Here is a 17,951-nt window from a genome sequence, read left to right as displayed (position 1 = left end):
TGCTATGGGCACCGGGGGCACAACGCAGGCACTAGGGCCACAACGTGGGCACCGAGGGCATGCCGTGGGCACCGGGGCCACAACGCGGGCACCGGGGGCACAACGAGGGCACTGGGGGCACAGCGCGGGCACTGGGGGTATAACGCAGGCACAACGTAGGTAGGTAGGCAACTGTAGGAGCCGTAGGCCGGGAGGCAAGCCGTGGGCCAGCAGTTCGCAGGTAATGTAGGTAGCCAGTAGTAACAGTAAGCAAGTCATGTGATGTAAAAATATAGACAAAAAACCTACGAGCCCGCGAAGCGGGCTCCAAACCCCTTGTCCATCTTAGAAGCAAAGCAAAGCTTTCAACCCTTGGCACTGCTTTGTCGTGGTCGTTCTTTGCTGAAACGCTCCTGGCGCTGGCCAGCCCTGGCACGCCCAAACTGTTGATATTGCTCCTCTATCAAGCCCATCTTTGGGCGACGCTGTTGCTGCTGTGACACGCCGGACAAATAACATAACCGGTCTCGATTCGCAAGCCCGTCGACTGATTGACAGCTTGTCTCAGAGACTTCCGTGCTCTCGACCAATCGGTCTCTGCCGGATCGCACTGGCATCTCACACGACACTGCCGCAGCATCCCGCCCTGGCCTCGCCTTCAGAATGGAGGTTGCTGTGGGCGTGCTCACCTCTCGAGACTCAGGAGCGCTATGTACTGTACCGGTTGGTAGTGGAGCTGAACTACACTATATTGTATGCCAAATCAATACTCTCGACTTACTTCCTCGTTCGGCTGGCCTTTTGCAATTTCTTCCCTCATTCCCCTCCTGTCCTTCTCCAGCCCTACTCGTCTTTTCCCGTGTTCGTTTCCTCCCTTTTTTCTCCCTCCCTCATCATCTCTTTTTTTATTTATCCCCCTTGTAATTGCCACTTCGCTTCGCCGTTTCAGTCAGTTTCTTCTGCTCGTGTCTGCTCTGCGGCAATACAAGGGGACAAGAACGATGTTCAATGAAGCTTCCCAACCCGAGTCAAAGGGCAGTCACCGTAAGGGAGATTGGTGCAAGCCCCATCTATTTTTCTGGGACCAGCGAGGACTCTGAGAAGAGGTGACTCCACTGTCATGTAGATACCGTTTGCAACATGAAGAAGCTGGAGGCTGGAGAATTGTTTGTCCTCAAACGCATTTATAAATTTGCCTCGCGGACCTTGACGCCTCTAACGGAACCAGCAAGTCCAGCGTCGACAAGGGAAGCTCACCACTCTTCATCAACATCAACAACAACGCATTGGCATCAATCTACCCTTCTTAGGTTGGATCGAGACGATCAAGACTGATCTTCGATCTTGCACCAAAAGGCCAAGGCTGCTATTCATGAGCTATTCCGATAAGCACATCGCCTCTCGACGGGCTTCCCGCTTTCATTCCCAAGCTGAAGCAGTGTTTGGCCTGGGACTCGGCCACCCCGAGCCCCTTCTCTCTTTCCGCGCCAAGCCAAAAAGACTATTATCGACGTCTAATAATTCAGGAAAAGAAAAGATGTTGAAATTCTTTTGTTTCCCCAAAACGCCGATGTCTTTTGCCCTCATATGCCGTGCCCAATGGGGTATCGCGATGTCATAAACTTGGCGCCTTCTTGGCTCATGCGATGTCTCTGTTGAAAGACGCCTGCCGCCCGTAAATCACCCGTCTTTGACCTGGCGAGCTGTCTCGGTATTCGCAGGGGAAAAGGATGTTCCTCGAGGCGTACTTCCGCCACCTGCGAAGCAAGAAACGCAACGGAAAGCCAAATCAAGCATTGACTTGTCCCAGCAGCCATTAGACCACCCCCACGCCGCCGCTATTTTGCCCCGTAAGCCAGAGAGACCCAAACAGAAAAGAGAAATAACAGGGATATAAGTCTATCCGCCCACCCAGGTTTGTTGAGAACCGTACGCCAGTAATGCTTATCCATCCATATGCCATAAAATAGTAACTTCGAGGGATAAAAGGGAAAAAAGAGATCGTCCAAAGACGAGCGAGACGGTATCAGCAGAGAGAAGTTGAATCTTCTGCGACATTGCATCTCACTTAGAACTTGAGCGGCTTGGGCTTCTCCCAGCTGAAATTCTGGTTAGTACCGAAGTGGCCGTTCTTGGCGGTCTGCAGGTAGATGGGCTTGGCAAGATCCAGCTCCTTGACGATGACACCGGGCCGCAGGTCGAAGTTGTCCCGGATGATCTTGACCAGCTCATCCGACGTCTTCTCCGAGGTGCCGTACGTGTCGACGTAAATCGAGAGGGGCTCAGCAACGCCGATGGCGTAGGAGAGCTGAACGAGGGCGCGGCGGGCGAGACCGGCGGCGACGAGAGACTTGGCAATCCACCGGCCGACGTAGGCGGCCGAGCGGTCGACCTTGGAGAAGTCCTTGCCGGAGAAGGCACCACCACCATGGGCACCCCAGCCGCCGTAGGTGTCGACAATGATCTTGCGGCCGGTCAAGCCGGCGTCGCCCTGGGGACCGCCAATGACGAAAAGGCCCGAGGGTTGGATCTGTCCCACAGTTAGTACATAGACTGACCTCAAGGTCGCAAACACCGAAGCACCTACGTGGTAGATGGTCCGGTCATCCAGGTACTTAGCCGGGATGGTCTTCTTGATGATCTTCTCGAGGATTTCCTTGCGCAGCTTCTCCGTGGTGATATCCGCCGAGTGCTGGGCGGAGACGACGACAGTATCGACACGCAAGGGCACGACAGCACCATTGTCGTGCTTGTACTCGATCGTGACCTGGGTCTTGGTGTCGGGGCGGAGCCAGGGGAGCGTGCCATCGCGGCGAGCAGCGGCCATGGCCGCGTTGAGCTTGTGAGCGAAGAGCAGGGTCAGGGGGAACAGCTCGGGAGTCTCATCGGTGGCGTAGCCGAACATGATGCCCTGGTCACCAGCACCGAGGTTCTCGAGGCGGTCGTCGAGGTGCAGACCCTGCGCGATATCCGGGGACTGCTCCTCGATCGCGACAAGAAGGTTGAGAGTCTTGTAGTCAAACCCCTTGGACGAATCGTCATAGCCGATGTCCTTGATGGTGTTGCGGACCACCTTCTGGTAGTCGATCTTGGCCTTGGTCGTGATCTCACCGAAGACCATGATCATGCCCGTCTTGGTAGCCGTCTCGCAAGCGACCTTGGAGAGGGGATCCTCGGCCAGGCAAGCGTCGAGAATGGCATCCGAGACCTGGTCAGCAATCTTGTCGGGGTGGCCCTCACCGACGGACTCGGACTGACAAAGGCGGTCAGCGGCAAGCCGGCATCCTCTGAGCAGCAACGCAAACTTACGGTGAAGAGGAAGGTGCCCTCATTGTAGTGCTTCCGCCCGCTCACGCCGTTGGCAGAGCCGTTGGTCCCGTTGGCGCCGTTAGCAGCCATTGTGATCTAGGAGTGTCGAAAACGGGAAGACGCTCTGAGGACGAGTTAGCGGCCGCTCTTGTTGCGGGTCTGAAAACCTGCAGCATTGTGGCTTTGACCAGCACCGGGACTGGGAATATGGCGGGCCAGTCTCCTAAAAGACTTCCAGGACATGGCAGGGCAATATCTGGGCCATAGGGAATGGAGTAGTGGTGGCACGGGCAACGGTGGATTGACTCCCTCGTCCCCTCTGACGGGGCATATGACAATCACGGGGAATTGGCGCTCTCCGAGAAAGAGAGAGCAGGGAAGCGGAGGTGATGGAACGAGCGATCCGGGTTCCGGAGCCCGAGGGTCAAGACAGGCAGGCTGGGCTTTGGGGCTCACCTTCGGGGAAAGAAAAACGGAAAACACCAAAACTAGGCGGGCTGGATACAGCGGAATCCGTGCAGAGGGGCCAGATGCGTGTGCTTAGAGGAAGATGGAGAAGCGAAGGACTCCGGGGAGGGGAGGGTGGCAGTATTTGAGGAATTTTGGCCAGGTCCCTGTGCAGAGGACGGGAATTGGCCGAGCGTCGGCCATTTTTCACCGCAGAATGCGAAAGGCGGGACTGCGGGGTACCTGGGCATCATGATCCCTGTTGAAGCGACAGAAAATTACAGTGGTGCAACAACATACAACGCAGAGTGGTCCCGTGTTTGGGAAGCAAACCCCGGGCTCACTGGGGTTGCAGCTAAGAACCTGAAAGTGTAATCGGAACAGCCTGCAAGATGCCCATCAGCGTGGCAAGGGATTTCCTAAGGAGTTTACACTACTCCGAGAACCTTCCGAGTCGTAGCCACGACTGGTTCCGTCCGGCACGCTGATCGCCTTCAAAGAGTATTTTGTAGCGTGGGTGGCTTGGCAGCTGCCGAGATGGTATGGGATACTTCGGGCTTGGTCAGATTGCGCCATTGCTTCCCCTCCAAACGCAGGCACACCATTGCGGCTGGCGCCCCACTGAGGGGCACAAGATAGAGAAATAAGCTACTGCAACACGTTCGGCAAGCACTTGATCTGTGTCGTCGGTTTCTGCGGCAATGCGGATTATCTTTCACCTCCCAGAGTAGACAGCCTTTCGCCAACTGGGACGGACGGCGGGAAACCGTCGCTTGAAGCTGTTAGCATCATTTGCCTTGGTTTCAGCAGCTCCAACCGGAATCCGCTGCCGAAGAAGGCAGTAAGAGCTTACTCGGGACCGCTCTTACGCGCCATGTTGTCCCGCGATGTTGCCCCGAGGCGCAGTCACCGCCTTTGATTTCTGCCGCGAACTAAGACTTGCAAACCTGACAAAGATTTATCTCAGCCCTCAGACCTCTTTCGTTGCGTTCTCTGTTTTCCCGGCCTATGGCCGGGAGAGGTCCGTGCTTAGGCCTGCCAAGACGTAATGCCATACTAGTTTGTATGTAACACTGTCCGCTAGACCATTCCGAGAACTGGCCCACTTTTTGCAGAGAACGCCTTTGAAAGAGGTCTGAGAGCAAAATTCGAGATCTGGGGGGGGTTGGGAACGCTTTTGTATAGGAGCCGAAAAAATCTACCTTAAACACTCGCTAATATCTCCACCACTACGTATCGCATCGCGAAGGCAATTACAGTCTGAAGATCTCCGTTGGCAGGCGATTCTAATGCGCCTATTTTTGTATACGTGGCTACGTTGCGTTCCTAGATGGTTACCTCGAACGTAAGTTCTTGGGTCGGGAACGCCTTTCTTCCTGGTGGATGACCCCCCCTTAACTTCTACAATACTGCGTCAAACTCGATCAAATTTGATACCAACGATGTGCTCATCTAGGCGATCCTCAGAGACTGTTTTTCCTCCCTTTGATCCAACTGTATTGCTGAACGGTAGCTTAGAGGGTGTAGAAAATGGCCTGTAACGAGCTTGATCGCGGGCATCCTGGGCTTGCGGGCATCCTCCTGGCCAACGTGGGCATCCTGGCCAACGTAGGCATCCTGGGTTGGCGGGCATCTTCCTGGGTTTGCGGGCATCCTGGCCAACGCGGGCATCTTCCTAGGTTTGCGGGCATCCTGGCCAACGCGGGCATCTTCCTGGGTTCGCGGGCATCCTGGCCAACGCGGGCATCTTCCTGGGTTCGCGGGCATCCTGGCCAACGCGGGCATCTTCCTGGGTTCGCGGGCATCCTGGCCAACACGGGCATCTTCCTAGGCTTGCGGCCATCCTCCTGGCCAACGTAGGCATCCTGGGCACCGTTAGAAGCGTATAATCTAGTGATTTAGGAGCAACTTACGGATCGCTAAAATACCCAGTTTTGATGGTGTTGTAGCTGTCGGCGCAATTCGCCCTGCTCCTTGCGTGCCCTGACTAGGCCAAATCACGACCTTTGCACTCAGACCAGTTTGGGCTCAAATTGCGATGGGCGCTCTGATTGGCCACAGGCAGTGTAGTGAGGCAGTGGTGCAGGCTAAGCCGGTTTGAGGCCCGCGCAGCGGGCCAATACAGCCCAATACTAGTCTGAGGTCTGAGATAAACAAAGATCAGCTTACCTACCTTATGTTACCTTACTTCCCACAGCAACGTGGAAGGTGCCCCGCCTCGTATGTCCCTTGTGTAGTGTACTAGTAAGGCGGACTGGGCTATTTCACATTACTGCCGTGTGTAATCCACACATGCAGGGTACCGTATGTGGTACGGCCAGTGGCAGGCACCTTTCTCGTCCTGCGTCGGCGCCACCAGCTGCGTGTTTTCCTAGTGGGGCTCAATGCTTGCAGCTCGGTTTTTGTTTCACTGTGCCAAGCTTGCAACTCCCCGCGCCGCATCCTGACCACCACCACCCATTCAACCAGCAACAATGAGCAAATTCGGAGTTATGGTAATGGGGCCTGCAGGGGTGGGAAAGGTATTCACGATGGCGTTTTAGCTGGACGTTCGCCCCTGGACGTCCTGGAGCTGGAGGATGCTGACGACGCACCCGACAGTCCACCTTCTGTGCCAGCCTCATCACGCACCTCCAGTTGAGCCGCCGCTCCGCATTCTACGTGAACCTCGATCCGGCCGCGGAGCACTTCGAGCACCAGCCAGACCTCGACATCAAGGACTTGATATCTGTCGAAGATGTGATGGAGGAGGTGGGGCTCGGCCCTAACGGGGGGCTGATCTACTGCTTCGAGTTCCTCATGCAGAACCTCGACTTCCTCTCCGAGGCTCTCGACTCGCTGACCGAGGAATATCTCATCATTTTCGACATGCCGGGCCAGATCGAACTGTACACGCACGTTCCCGTTCTGCCGACACTAGTCAAATTCCTATCGCAGCCAGGCGCGCTCGACATCCGCTTATGCGCGGCGTACTTGCTGGAGGCGACCTATGTCATCGACCGCGCCAAGTACTTCGCCGGGTCGCTCAGCGCCATGAGCGCCATGATGATGCTGGAGGTGCCGCACATCAACATCCTGAGCAAGATGGACCTGATCAAAGACCAGATGCGCAAGAAGGATTTCAAGCGCTTCATCACGCCGGACACCTCGCTGCTCGAAGACGATCCGGCAGATCTGGCGCGGAAGAGGGCTGGAGTCAACATCGACGCCCACTACGCGGATCCGAATGACAAGGACGTGGTCATGTCGGGGGCGTCTTTCAAGCAGCTGAACACGGCCGTGGCGAATCTGCTTGAGAGCTTCAGCCTGGTCAGCTACCTCAAACTCGACTGCACCGACGAGGAAAGCGTGGCAGCGATCCTCAGTTATATCGATGACTGCATTCAGTACCACGAGGCGCAGGAACCGAAGGAGCTGCCCGATGAGGAGTACGAAGAAGCAGAGTGACGGGCCTCGCTTAGGCAGTACCTTAGACAGTAATACCTCATGCTTGGATGGTGTTGGGATTCTGGCATGGCTGGCTCGGGTTCACGGACATGGCGGATGGTGTTTGCATAGCGACGGCGTTTGTGTGTTAGAGAAAAGAATACTCGTCTCGGAGAATGATATTCCGTTTGGCCTTGTTCCCTTAGTGAAGACCAGCCCGAGATACCCACGCCCAAGGGGCCGTGCCATTATTCCAATTGCATCTCCCGAGAAAGACAAGATCCGCCATGCCTTCGCCGTATCCCTATCCCATCCGCTGAACGCCTCCAAACCAACCATATGAAACACCGTGCCATTATCGTCATCGATCGCGCTGATTTCCACTCATACGGCCGCCGTCACCAATGCTGATAATCCCCATACCTCCGCTGCGACTGCGACCGCGACTGCGACCGCGACTGCGCCTGCGCCTGCGCCTGCGCCCGCTCGTACTCGCGCACCCAGAGGTCCACGACGCCGGCCACCCACCCGACCAGCTGGCTGCCCAGCACGACCACGTCGCGCAGGGTGCGCTCCCAGCCGCGCTGCCAGGCCACGGAGACCAGCAGGCCGACGGCGGCCCAGAACAGCAGGCGGAAGGCGACGCGCGTCCAGAACAGCACGAGGCGGTGCACGAAGCTCAGGATCTGCATGACGAGCACGGCCAGCGCGAGGATCACGGCCGCGGCGACGACGTTGGGGGACGCCGAGAGCAGCTCGGTCAGGCGGCCGAGCGCGGCCGCCACCAGCGGGTACATGTGCGCGGCGGCGGCGGCGAGGTGGCGGCGCAGGTTGTGCAGCGGGCTGGACGGGTTGAGCAGGAAGTTCTGGACTTGGGCGACGGTCTCGGGCGGGAGGATGTCTGGTTTTTGTGGTCGCCGCCGTCACAGGCGTGCCGCGTGTTAGTGGCGGCGCTTTTTGGTAAACGGTGCGAGCTCTCGCTGGCTGACTTGGTGCGGTTGCGCCCGGGATGGGGGATGGGATGGGGACCCGCGTACCTTGTAGGAAGTCTAGTGTCCAGTGCAGGGGAAAATCCATCGTCTCCATTGGCCGCGAATGTTCTGGATTGCCAGGACAGCTAGTTGTTGTCTTGGGTTGGTATGTTTGTCTTGCAGCTTCCGCGGGGCAATTGGGGTGCGTCGCGATAAAGGTTGCCAAGCTTCCAGCGTGGCTTTGTTGTCTCGGTGTGGCGTGCTGTGGGGCATGAAGCAGGAGCAGTGACACTGCAAAGCATTGCCAAGCGAGCAAGGACATGACAGAGATTGCTTGTAAGGGCACTTCTCTTTCCCTCTTTTGTCACTTGAGTCAACAGTCATCGCGTTAATAAGACCTTCCATAGTACTAGTTGCTTCTGTGCATGTCTAAGTACTTTTAATTTTCAAGTTCCTTACAAGTTAGGGCTGAAACAAGCAAGGAGATGGATCTTGGAGATCGGTAAGTCTGGAAGCTCAGCTCTACGGTGATATTGTGAACTCTCCATGCAAATGCAATGATGTCGTATTTACCTAGTGTAGTAAAGCTATCTATCTCCTACCATCACCGCCAAATCCACCGCCGAAGTGCAGGAAACTGTTGTATCTCCAAAGTATGGCAGCCGATCCAGAGTCGGCACTCGTTAGGTGGCCCAGCTACGCATGCCCTTCAAGTTGTTCGGTCCCCTAGTCAGTCCCAAATGGAGCTCAGTGAATCCAGACACAGCGTCGAGCGTAAGACTCCAGGCCCGGTAGCCGCTGCCGCGCCCCTCAGCCCCGCCAGATGCTGTAATGGCGCGAATTCCGGCTGGGGTCCCAGGGGAGGTAGAGAAGCGCGCCCGGAGGTGTGTCCAGGTCACCTACTGGGTCTTGCCGGCCTTCTTCGCCTTCCGCTCGCGGAACTTGGCGATCTCGAGCTCGACGGCCTTGTTGACGCGTTTCTGAAGCTCGGGGCGGTAGCCAAGCGCGAAGAGCAGCTCAAGCCAGACAAACAGCGGCGCCAGGAAGATGGCCTGGAACAGATTGTCCAGCAGGGCGGGGGCCCTGCCCTCAAACTTTCCGTGTCCGATGAACTGCAGCAGCCAACACACGATGTGCACCGCCACGGCGACCCGCGTGGTGCCGGCGGGGTCTTGCAGCCGGAGGTAGTTGGTGCCGGCTGCTGCGCCCAGGCAGATCAGGGCTAAAGCGCCGCCCGCGACGGGCTCGAGGAGGAGATAGAGGCCGCCCCAAGTGAGGGCCGCGAATGTTCCCAAGTTCGGCTCGAGATAGGGGACCTGGAGCCATGAGGGCAGAGTGAAGAAGGGGCCATAGTTGGAAGCCTACATAGTGTACATTCAAGTTCAGCCATGCCGCTGCTCAGCTACTGCCGCTACCGGGGAAGACGGGGTCATACTATCTCGAATGCCGAGAACAAAATCAGCGGAACGCATATCATATGGATGATGACGTTGACTCGGTTATGGTGGTAAGCACCATACTGGGACTGCCAGTCAGTTCACAGCTCTGGACAGCTTGTATCGGAGCGCGTAAGGGGCAAGAAATGGAGGTGGACGCCGCCACGGCGGCTCGGTTGCTGGTAGGGCCGGCTTACAAAGGTGAGCTGCTTCTCAACGTCTAGGGACATGGCGAGCTGACTAATTCCTGGAAACTGAAAACGGGCGATTGGGAAGGTGCCGTGGTGAACCCAGGGGGGGCCGGTCGACTTGGGTTCGATGGCTCTTTTTAAAAAGTGCCGCAGTCTCGCAAAATGCCAGCAAACCGTGGAGCACGTCAACACACTTGCGGGGCCTGTATGTCCGGAAAGAGCGTCCAGACACAATTTCAGGGACGAAAAAGATCGTAAGATACTTGGACGCTGGGAAATGCTCGAGGGCAGGAAGACAGCAGGGTTGTCAGGAGATCATTAGCCGATTTGCATGCAGGCTTTGATGTGACTCCCTCATACGAGGGTGCGTGGGGTAGTAAAACTTTTTGTTTGCCTCGGATACCAGTGAGCGGGGCGCAGCCAAGCTTCCCTCCCCACGGTCCGAAGCAGCCAGGACTTTGCACATCTATACCGTGTAGTGTAAGTGAGCGCGTCGGCAACATCAGGTGTCGTGAGAGCCCTTTACAGCGATTACCACCACATGTATGGGCCTATTCGGATGTGTAAGTGCGTTGGCAGCAGCAAAAGCGGAAATTTTGATAACAGGCCGAGGAGCCGTCCCAGCAAGGTAACACCAGTACGGCGTAGGCGTTACAACACTACAGTATTCGGGATCCTGTGGCATGGAGTTTGAAATACCTACTCCGGTCAGCACGCCTTGGCTTTCCGTCAGGCAGGAAGCCAGCTTTGTCCTGCCTACATCTGCAAGAACCTGGAATGGACCTGACCTACCTCTTTCACCCAGGTAATGGAAGGTAAGGTACGGATTTCTGTAACTTCCTATCTGAAAGAGCGTATTTGCCAGGTCAGGTAAAATAAACAGGCGATAGCAACCTAGCGGTTCCTGCAGCCTGCGCACGAACCAATAGCTTAATTACGGCGCTCCAAGTCCTTCACTGTCCATAAACGTGACACTCGTTTGCAACTAACTCCAACCAAACAAACAAACCTGGCCCACTTTCAAAATCGCTCTTCGCTATATGCAATAAAACATTGCCTACCCTGCCTATCGCTCTCGCTTACCTACCTATGGCTTATACGCACCCTGCGGCACCCACAGTTACGCACTTTGCGGCACCCACAGTTACGCACTTTGCGGCACCCACAGTTACGCACCCTGCGGCACCCACAGTTACGCACTTTGCGGCACCCACAGTTACGTACCCTGCCTGCGGCAGCCACAGTTGTGCACCCTGCCTGCGGCAGCCACAGTTGTGCACCCTGCCTGCGGCACCCACAGTTACGCACCCTGCGGCACCCACAGTTACGCACTTTGCGGCACCCACAGTTACGTACCCTGCCTGCGGCAGCCACAGTTGTGCACCCTGTCTGCGGCAGCCACAGTTGTGCACCCTGCCTGCGGCAGCCACAGTTGTGCACCCTGCCTGCGGCAGCCACAGTTGTGCACCCTGCCTATGGCTTATATACGCCCTGCCTATGGCTCCGAGAGGTATTGCAAGGTGTAAGGTAGCTAAAATATCTTTAATTGCATAGAGCGAGGGGCGATTCTTAAAATCGGGTTGCAGCGGGGTAAGCTGGTTGCTGTGGCGATTGTTCGGCTAGCGGTCAGTTGCAAACGGGTTTAGGTTAATGGACAGTGAAGGACTTGGAGCGCCGTACTTAATCAAGCCTCGACCACTTCGGCGAAGCGAGCCGTTTGCTGCTGCATTCCTGCATGCGTCAGCCTCGCCTCGTCGAGCCTCACCCAGCGGCAAACCCAACCTGCTCGTTGGTGTCTCAAAGACTGTGAGGCCCGCCTTCCGCGCTCGCAGCCCTGGCTTGGTCTCCGAATCAACAAATTGGGAATCGACGAGAGAAACGTGGCAAGCATGCTGGAGGGCTTGCTGCACCTTCGCCGGCCCTTCGTTGCGCATCTCGAGACCGCGACCTCTTGACGCGCTGACGGCTTCTCCCCTACCACGCCCTTGCCGCGTCATCGCCGACCTGCAAACACATCGCTGCCATTCGAGACTGGCCTTTCAAGCAGCGCAGCAGCTCGCACTCCAGCACTAGACCCCATACGAACCAGACCCGCCATACGTTCGCCCACCAAAGCGACATGTTCTTTCTACACAACCTCGAGCGGCGCGTCACGCTGCATCCCTCCTACTTTGGGAGGAACATGCACGAGCTCGTCACGACGAAGCTGGTCAAGGATGTTGAGGGTACTTGCGCTGGTGACTACTACATCATCGCCATCATGGACACCTTCGACGTCTCCGAAGGGCGCATTCTCCCCGGAAGCGGGTTGGCCGAGTTCACAGTGGGCTACCGAGCCGTCGTCTGGCGGCCCTTCAAGGGCGAAGTGGTAGGAGGCGAATGACTGCTCGCAACCTCGCACTGCTTCCCGCTAATTGTGGCCAGATCGACGCCATCACCCAGACAGTGAACCCCCATGGCTTCTTTGCCCAGGCTGGGCCGTTGCGCCTATTTGTCTCGTCCCACGTACGGCCCCTTCGTGTCGCGCTGAGAGATCGTCCCCTGGCGTTCGCTAACCGGCGTCGCAGCTGATGCCCGATGAAATACAATACGACGCCAGCGCCACCCCCGCGCAGTTTACCAACAACGCCGACATCGTCATCGAGCATGGTACGCACGTGCGGGTCAAGATTATCGGCTTGCGAACCGAGGTCGGCGAAATGTGGGCTATTGGCAGCATCAACGGCGATTTCCTCGGGTAGGTGACCCCGGACGACGCCCGTGCTCGACAGGCCATGCTGACATATCTACTCCCACCCCAATGCAGTTGTTTGCAGGCATAGGACTTTGCACACATGGCTCTTTGACAACCTGGAGATTGTCAGCGCCACTGCGTTGTTGTATGCCCACGGGCGCCGCTATTGGCCGCCTGTCGCAAGCAAGACCATGCGTAAGCCGCTCCCCTCCAAGACCGCGCGGCTTGGCTCACCACGAGGCCCCCTTGTTGTGGAAGTTGTCTCTGTGGGCGGTAGTTGGACGCCACCAGACCAGCCATTTGGGACAGAGCATGTGGTGTCAGCCAGCTCCCCAAGACTGCCAGTGTGTGCGAGTGGTGCCCGGTTTTTGGACTCCCACTAAACTCTGCGGCATCTCATGACTCTCAGACTGGAGTGCTTCGAGTTCATTGGAGAGCCGGCGTGATGTCCTGGCCCACGCTCAGCGTTCTCATCCTGTGTGTGAATGTCAATCCACTTCATCGCCCAGTGCATGACGGGCGCAAAACGGTACCACGGTGGACTGTAAGGAATATGTGCGGCTAGCTCGGGAACCACATCAGGCACTCAGACATTGTTCCCGTTCTGAAGAGCCACCTCGGCACACAATGGAAAGAAAGCCTGCCCTTCCTCTTGCGATACCCATGCCAGCGCCAGGCCGTCACGAGGCCGCCACGTTTACGTCGGGGTCGTAGTCTCCTTCGTGATTTGACCTCGACCGGGTTTGGAGCCCTCCTTCCTCCGCTCGATCCTGCCGGATTCTGAGACTAGCTTGGTGCGTGAGGGGAGCATCTCGCAGACTGGTTTCAGGAGACGCCTGATCCTGCCGGACTCTGAGACTTGCTTGGTGCTTACGCTGGGAGAGTGGGCGGCGCGTGGTGGACGAAACCTCAAGCGTAGTGGACGAAACCTCAATGGCTGACATGCTCGAGGTGAAGCTGGTCGTCGGAGTTTTCTGCTGCCAACCCTTTCCGAATCCAGATCTTGTTGCGTAAACCACGAGACATTACGGATCCGTACACTATTCCGTGCACTACACTACACTAGATATGTCCCCACCCGATGATCTTCATACATACCTTAGTATAACGTAGGTTCATTGCTAGCGTACGACGTCGTTAGTCTAGGAGGGAAGTTTAGCGTGGGGTTCTGAGTGATGGAGCTGTCTCTTGCCAATGCGTCTCCGCTATCACAAGGTGTTCTGTACCTTTCCTCACGCAGTATCAGATCCGAATGTCTTGACAAACCGTTGTGGACTCTACCCGGACGCAAGGTGTCTCGATCGTCGGCCGCCGTGGGGGTCCGTTGGTTAACTATCGAAAGAACGATTCCTCTTTCACCTTCGCACCCTTGTCCAATCTCGAGTCTTGCCTTTCTTTTTCCTTCGGCAGCTTTTCCTCTCTCTGGTTGCTACTAGTGTAACTAAGTACTTCTCTTCACCGCTAGCCTCCGTGTCTACGAACTAACGTGCCCAACAGACCCAACTCCATCCCCCTTTCACTCCGCCCTCCCGTCAGAAACACGCGGAGCACCATTTTGCTGGCAAAGTTCGCTAGCCTCTTGGAGGACAAGCTGCCCTTCAGCTACGCCAACGTAATCTGGTGCATGCATATGCGCCCTCAAACAGCGCAGTCATGCGGTGGGCCGGTCACAAACCACGATCTGCACACGCCCGGGATGGGGAGGGAGTGTATCTCGACAGTTCGATCCCCCGGCCCCGCGTGTGGTCCCAAGATTCGGCAACTACGGAACCGGCATGGCGACACAGGAGTCACGGACACCCTCCGCAGAGGTCGGCGACCATGCATAGCGCAAGACGCACTACGTGACCCAACTGATTCGGCCTCTACCTATGGAGCATCCCATCTGGCAACAATTGGGCCAGACACTCTGCGCTGAGGACGCCAGTGTGCTCGGACTAGACTCTCGGGGGGCGGTAAACCCATCTCCAGCTCGGCGACATCACGCCAGGCTAGAGTGAGAACCTGGATACCGTCAGATTCGCCCGGATTCTCCGGTCCAGCCGTTTCAATGCGCCGTACGGAGTACCTAGTGTCCCTTGCTTCATGTACATACATCCCCCGCTCTACGGAGTACGGGGTAACTACCTTGCGCAGTCTTAGTTCGCAAACACCGACACGCACTAAACACAGTGCCAACAGGAACGACCGGGAGTCTCGTTCTCCCGCCGCGGGCACAGTACGGACGGCGGCATCCACAACATAGTTAGTGCAAGAGCGGGCGGAGCGGGCGGAAGGGGGGCGCACGGAGAGCGGCGCGAAGGCGAAGAGGAAGCGGCGCGGACGGGATCAGAGGGAGCCAGCACGCTGCGGGTTGGCCCGGCACGCATGGATCCGCTTCCGCGGCTGACGGCAGGAGGGGGCGGTGTAGTGTAACGAGGCGTGTTTTTCGACGCTCGATTGCCCTTCTCTCAAGAGTTCCAGCCTCTCAACAGCGGCTTGGTATGTTTGTACATACAGCACCCAGTGTTGCGTGCCATATGGGTGCACGGTGCGTATGCTGCCGGACAGCCCCGGGAGGCGGCGCGGTTGGCGTCTGCAACGCGAATCAGTTCCAGGGTCCCGCAAGATCTTCATCGGAAGTGCTCCGCTTGCTCTTGACGCCATCTGGCCCAAAATGGACAAAGCCGCGGACAAGATGGTAAAACAGATGGAAAAGAAGGGAGGGGGAGGGGGGGAGGGGGGCGGCGCGGCCCTTCCCCAGGCCGGGCCTCCACACCGTGTCCCCAGCCCTGCGTTCCAGTTCTGGACTGAGGCGCCCAACATCCCCATTACGAGGACGATGTGGCGGTCACCGACGAAAAGAACTCAAGATGGAAAGGCAACAACGAAAGGAAAGAAGTAGTATAAGTTATGTCACAATGTCCGGAGGCAGAAGAGGGTTGTGTTGAGTAGCACTGAGCGGCGAAATCTCGATGACAGGCTGCCGGCGGGCGTGCGCAACCGTCCACTAGCCCGGTTGGGACCAAGGATTTGGATCTGTCGTGTAACCCAACGGGGTTGTGATGCACGCAGATCACCGTCTCGCAGCTGGGGCCTCAGGGTTACTGGAAAGCCGGCGCTTCATTATGGGCGTGCCCATTGTAGTGTACTCCGTACTCCGTCTTCCCGCACTCGCTGCCAGTGATGCCGCCTGCGGCACCTCCACGTAACGAGTGTATTGTACACATCAGACGGCACCGCTCACCGGCACTCCACCTGGGTGTTTGTGCGCCTCGGTCGCCAGACCACCCACTGCAGGTGGTCACTGCCCAATCGTAGCAAAAGCCCTTGCAGGAAGGAGTGCTGTTCAACAGCAACTTCTCACGCAGGTGCATCAAACTCTTGTACAGGCTTGTTATTTCGCGGGGCTTACTCCGTACAGAGCATGCCGTGTTCTGCCGTGTCACCCGGACACGCACGCTCAGCCCGATCTTGGGAACTTCTCGACCAACCAAGGCCGGGGAGCTGCCGTTCGAACAGCCAACCTCAAACTCTCGCCTTGAAGATCCACCGGCGGCCGTGGAAGAGCCATCGAAGAGCGGCGGCGCTGATCATGCCCGAAAAGAGGACGGCGGCGAGAAAGGCCAGGAGCCCGTCACAATGGTATCGGGCGAGGATTGCTGACGAAACCGGGTTCCCCAACAGAGTCCTGCCTCTTGCACTTGTGTGTCAACAACAGACGGGACTTGATGAGCATGTACTTCCACGCAGTGGAACGGGAGGGCTTACGCAACCGAGACGATGCTGTAGGCAGACCCGAGCCAGGTCCCGGTGTGTTCCGGAGTGCAGAGTGCATTAATGCACGAAACTTGGCCTGCGCATCAGCATTCTACCCAGTCAACGCCGCACGCTTCCGGGCGTGCGGGAGGTCTTACCGCCAAGGGGAACGAAGCTCCCGGTTCCGATGCCCATGAGGACCATGACGACGAACAGCGCTGCCACGGAAGATCCCCCAACGGGTAGCCATATGGCTAGCACGACGAGCAGCGTGAAAATGTTCATCACGATGATAGCGTTCAGTGGACCCAGAGCCCGGTCAGATAACCACGGGGGAAGTGTTCGGCCCATGACTGCGCCACTGTGCGACGGTTGAGCAACGGGCTTCAGGCCGGACTCTGGAAGCGGGTTAACTCACATGTTGTACGACATCATCAGGTAGAATTGTTTGTTCCCGACGTTCGCCGAGACGGCATATGAAGGGATAGTGCCCCATTGGACGAAGAGAACAAGTTCGTACGCTGTGTGACATTGGGGCGTGGGGAGGGGAGGGGGGTGTGTGTTAGCAAACGGCGCCGTTTGTCCTGAAGTGAAAGCCCACGATGGCTTACCAAAAACAGCATAGCTGACCAGCCAGAACTTGGGCGATCTCAACACGCTCGATAGTGCGGGCTCTGAGTCCTCGTTCGCTGGTTGCACAGGCAAGTTGGTCTCCACCAGCAAGGAGCCCAAGGACAACAGACAGGCCATCGTGGCTGCCAGCACGAGAGCCGCCGTCTTCCACGGGAACCTGTCGAACAAGACCTGGAGGAGCAGTGAGAAGAAGATGCCCCCCAACGGTGCGCCCAGCGTAACGCAGCCGGTTGCGATGCCCTTCCTGGCCTCGAACCATTGACCCACGACACTAAAGGCAATGGTTGTCGGCATTGCTGTGTCACCCCCCCTGGTCAGCCGGAAACGGTCAAGCACGCCTCCCGAATCGAACGTGACTGTTTGGGGAATGCAAGGATCCTTACCAGCAGCGGCGCCTGCGGCCGTCATGCAGCCCATGAACTGGGCGTATGTTGAAGAAAACGCCAGGCCAATGAAGGAGGCGACGTAGGCCACACACCCTAGTGGCAGCAGCCAGCGAGAGCCGTGGCGGTCGAAGAGGGTCCCTGCGGGCCCCGCGAAGAGGCAGTCTAGGAAGCCGAAGATAGATATGATCCACGAGACGTCACTCCCCGAGTAGCCGCGCAGCATGTCCCGCTGCCAGTACGTCTGGAACAGCCCGATGCCGCTTAGCAGGCCGTACGTGGGAACTGTGAGACAGAAACAGCCTATCACAACCTTCCAGGGTCTCCATCCAACATCGACTCCTGTCAAAGGCGCGGCGCCACTGGATGCTTCTGCAGCGCCATTGTCCGCCCGCGCTCCCGGGTCCCCGGCGTCTGATCCGGGGTCGTAGTCCGCTGTCTCTGGGAGACTGGCGCCCACGAATCCGGGTCTCCGAGGTGTTGCTCGTCAGTTGGCATGTTTCCCCCATTCCTTTGTTCGCATGCGGTGGGGAATTCCACACTCACTCAACCTCGCATTGGCTCTCGGCCGCGTTGTCGGTGCTCGAATCGGTACCGGGTCGACGAGCCATCATGGCGTAGTTCGCCTATAACGCCGTTCTCGAGTGGTCCTCCGAAATGCCAGGGGTAGCTGCTCTCGACTCTGCGCTAGTGAAAGTTGGCCT

At 57.4% G+C, this 17,951-nt stretch overlaps 8 protein-coding genes across 8 annotated transcripts; 3 read left to right on the top strand and 5 right to left on the bottom strand.

Annotated features, from left to right (window-relative positions):
• Positions 1 to 1,325: 1,325 nt before the first annotated feature.
• THITE_56460 (uncharacterized protein) lies at positions 1,326 to 3,859 on the bottom strand. The gene is made up of 4 exons (XM_003651650.1): positions 3,745 to 3,859; positions 3,289 to 3,412; positions 2,567 to 3,232; positions 1,326 to 2,509 (listed from the first exon to the last, which is right to left on the bottom strand). The coding sequence occupies exons 2-4, from the start codon at positions 3,376 to 3,378 to the stop codon at positions 2,048 to 2,050; spliced, it is 1,218 nt and encodes a 405-aa protein (XP_003651698.1). The 5' UTR covers positions 3,379 to 3,412; positions 3,745 to 3,859; the 3' UTR covers positions 1,326 to 2,047.
• Positions 3,860 to 5,135: 1,276 nt separating this feature from the next.
• THITE_2112272 (uncharacterized protein) lies at positions 5,136 to 5,821 on the top strand. Its single transcript, XM_003651649.1, has one exon. The coding sequence runs from the start codon at positions 5,266 to 5,268 to the stop codon at positions 5,593 to 5,595; it is 330 nt and encodes a 109-aa protein (XP_003651697.1). The 5' UTR covers positions 5,136 to 5,265; the 3' UTR covers positions 5,596 to 5,821.
• A 126-nt stretch (positions 5,822 to 5,947) lies between these two features.
• On the top strand, positions 5,948 to 7,374 carry THITE_2112271 (uncharacterized protein). The gene is made up of 2 exons (XM_003651648.1): positions 5,948 to 6,257; positions 6,337 to 7,374. Exons 1-2 carry the CDS (start codon positions 6,210 to 6,212, stop codon positions 7,180 to 7,182), a joined length of 894 nt encoding a protein of 297 aa, XP_003651696.1. The 5' UTR covers positions 5,948 to 6,209; the 3' UTR covers positions 7,183 to 7,374.
• Positions 7,371 to 8,334, bottom strand: THITE_2112269 (uncharacterized protein). The gene is made up of 2 exons (XM_003651647.1): positions 8,199 to 8,334; positions 7,371 to 8,062 (listed from the first exon to the last, which is right to left on the bottom strand). Exons 1-2 carry the CDS (start codon positions 8,236 to 8,238, stop codon positions 7,560 to 7,562), a joined length of 543 nt encoding a protein of 180 aa, XP_003651695.1. The 5' UTR covers positions 8,239 to 8,334; the 3' UTR covers positions 7,371 to 7,559.
• Positions 8,335 to 8,680: 346 nt separating this feature from the next.
• On the bottom strand, positions 8,681 to 10,032 carry THITE_2149855 (uncharacterized protein). The gene is made up of 3 exons (XM_003651646.1): positions 9,766 to 10,032; positions 9,568 to 9,651; positions 8,681 to 9,493 (listed from the first exon to the last, which is right to left on the bottom strand). Exons 1-3 carry the CDS (start codon positions 9,796 to 9,798, stop codon positions 9,032 to 9,034), a joined length of 579 nt encoding a protein of 192 aa, XP_003651694.1. The 5' UTR covers positions 9,799 to 10,032; the 3' UTR covers positions 8,681 to 9,031.
• Positions 10,033 to 11,444: 1,412 nt separating this feature from the next.
• Positions 11,445 to 12,554, top strand: THITE_2112268 (uncharacterized protein). The gene is made up of 3 exons (XM_003651645.1): positions 11,445 to 12,127; positions 12,184 to 12,262; positions 12,325 to 12,554. Exons 1-3 carry the CDS (start codon positions 11,879 to 11,881, stop codon positions 12,498 to 12,500), a joined length of 504 nt encoding a protein of 167 aa, XP_003651693.1. The 5' UTR covers positions 11,445 to 11,878; the 3' UTR covers positions 12,501 to 12,554.
• A 429-nt stretch (positions 12,555 to 12,983) lies between these two features.
• Positions 12,984 to 13,553, bottom strand: THITE_2112265 (uncharacterized protein). The gene has a single exon (XM_003651644.1). The coding sequence runs from the start codon at positions 13,435 to 13,437 to the stop codon at positions 13,174 to 13,176; it is 264 nt and encodes an 87-aa protein (XP_003651692.1). The 5' UTR covers positions 13,438 to 13,553; the 3' UTR covers positions 12,984 to 13,173.
• Positions 13,554 to 15,377: 1,824 nt separating this feature from the next.
• THITE_2112263 (uncharacterized protein) lies at positions 15,378 to 17,163 on the bottom strand. The gene is made up of 5 exons (XM_003651643.1): positions 16,843 to 17,163; positions 16,650 to 16,752; positions 16,390 to 16,592; positions 16,244 to 16,322; positions 15,378 to 16,163 (listed from the first exon to the last, which is right to left on the bottom strand). Exons 1-5 carry the CDS (start codon positions 17,156 to 17,158, stop codon positions 16,001 to 16,003), a joined length of 864 nt encoding a protein of 287 aa, XP_003651691.1. The 5' UTR covers positions 17,159 to 17,163; the 3' UTR covers positions 15,378 to 16,000.
• Positions 17,164 to 17,951: the final 788 nt, after the last annotated feature.

The sequence above is a fragment of the Thermothielavioides terrestris genome, chromosome 2, assembly GCF_000226115.1.
Source record: "Thermothielavioides terrestris NRRL 8126 chromosome 2, complete sequence".
NCBI lineage: Eukaryota > Fungi > Ascomycota > Sordariomycetes > Sordariales > Chaetomiaceae > Thermothielavioides > Thermothielavioides terrestris.
The sequence above is the reverse complement of the archived record's forward strand: the minus strand, read 5'-3'. Positions and strand labels throughout refer to the sequence as shown.

Excerpts from the sequence above, each read along its gene's own strand:
- THITE_56460 (XM_003651650.1), bottom strand. The coding sequence starts at position 3,378 with ATGGCTGCTAACGGCGCCAACGGGACCAACGGCTCTGCCAACGGCGTG. Across the intron at positions 3,233-3,288 it reads AGGGCACCTTCCTCTTCACC|TCCGAGTCCGTCGGTGAGGG; the intron begins GTAAGTTTGCGT and ends CGCCTTTGTCAG. Across the intron at positions 2,510-2,566 it reads ATGACCGGACCATCTACCAC|ATCCAACCCTCGGGCCTTTT; the intron begins GTAGGTGCTTCG and ends ACTGTGGGACAG.
- THITE_2112272 (XM_003651649.1), top strand. The coding sequence starts at position 5,266 with ATGGCCTGTAACGAGCTTGATCGCGGGCATCCTGGGCTTGCGGGCATC.
- THITE_2112271 (XM_003651648.1), top strand. The coding sequence starts at position 6,210 with ATGAGCAAATTCGGAGTTATGGTAATGGGGCCTGCAGGGGTGGGAAAG. Across the intron at positions 6,258-6,336 it reads GGCCTGCAGGGGTGGGAAAG|TCCACCTTCTGTGCCAGCCT; the intron begins GTATTCACGATG and ends CGCACCCGACAG.
- THITE_2112269 (XM_003651647.1), bottom strand. The coding sequence starts at position 8,238 with ATGGATTTTCCCCTGCACTGGACACTAGACTTCCTACAAG. Across the intron at positions 8,063-8,198 it reads GACACTAGACTTCCTACAAG|ACATCCTCCCGCCCGAGACC; the intron begins GTACGCGGGTCC and ends CACAAAAACCAG.
- THITE_2149855 (XM_003651646.1), bottom strand. The coding sequence starts at position 9,798 with ATGTCCCTAGACGTTGAGAAGCAGCTCACCTTT. Across the intron at positions 9,652-9,765 it reads TTGAGAAGCAGCTCACCTTT|TATGGTGCTTACCACCATAA; the intron begins GTAAGCCGGCCC and ends TGGCAGTCCCAG. Across the intron at positions 9,494-9,567 it reads TGTTCTCGGCATTCGAGATA|GCTTCCAACTATGGCCCCTT; the intron begins GTATGACCCCGT and ends TACACTATGTAG.
- THITE_2112268 (XM_003651645.1), top strand. The coding sequence starts at position 11,879 with ATGTTCTTTCTACACAACCTCGAGCGGCGCGTCACGCTGCATCCCTCC. Across the intron at positions 12,128-12,183 it reads GGCCCTTCAAGGGCGAAGTG|ATCGACGCCATCACCCAGAC; the intron begins GTAGGAGGCGAA and ends AATTGTGGCCAG. Across the intron at positions 12,263-12,324 it reads GCGCCTATTTGTCTCGTCCC|AGCTGATGCCCGATGAAATA; the intron begins ACGTACGGCCCC and ends AACCGGCGTCGC.
- THITE_2112265 (XM_003651644.1), bottom strand. The coding sequence starts at position 13,437 with ATGTCAGCCATTGAGGTTTCGTCCACTACGCTTGAGGTTTCGTCCACC.
- THITE_2112263 (XM_003651643.1), bottom strand. The coding sequence starts at position 17,158 with ATGCCGACAACCATTGCCTTTAGTGTCGTGGGTCAATGGTTCGAGGCC. Across the intron at positions 16,323-16,389 it reads GAGCTTCGTTCCCCTTGGCG|TTTCGTGCATTAATGCACTC; the intron begins GTAAGACCTCCC and ends GCGCAGGCCAAG. Across the intron at positions 16,164-16,243 it reads TACAGCATCGTCTCGGTTGC|GACTCTGTTGGGGAACCCGG; the intron begins GTAAGCCCTCCC and ends TGCAAGAGGCAG.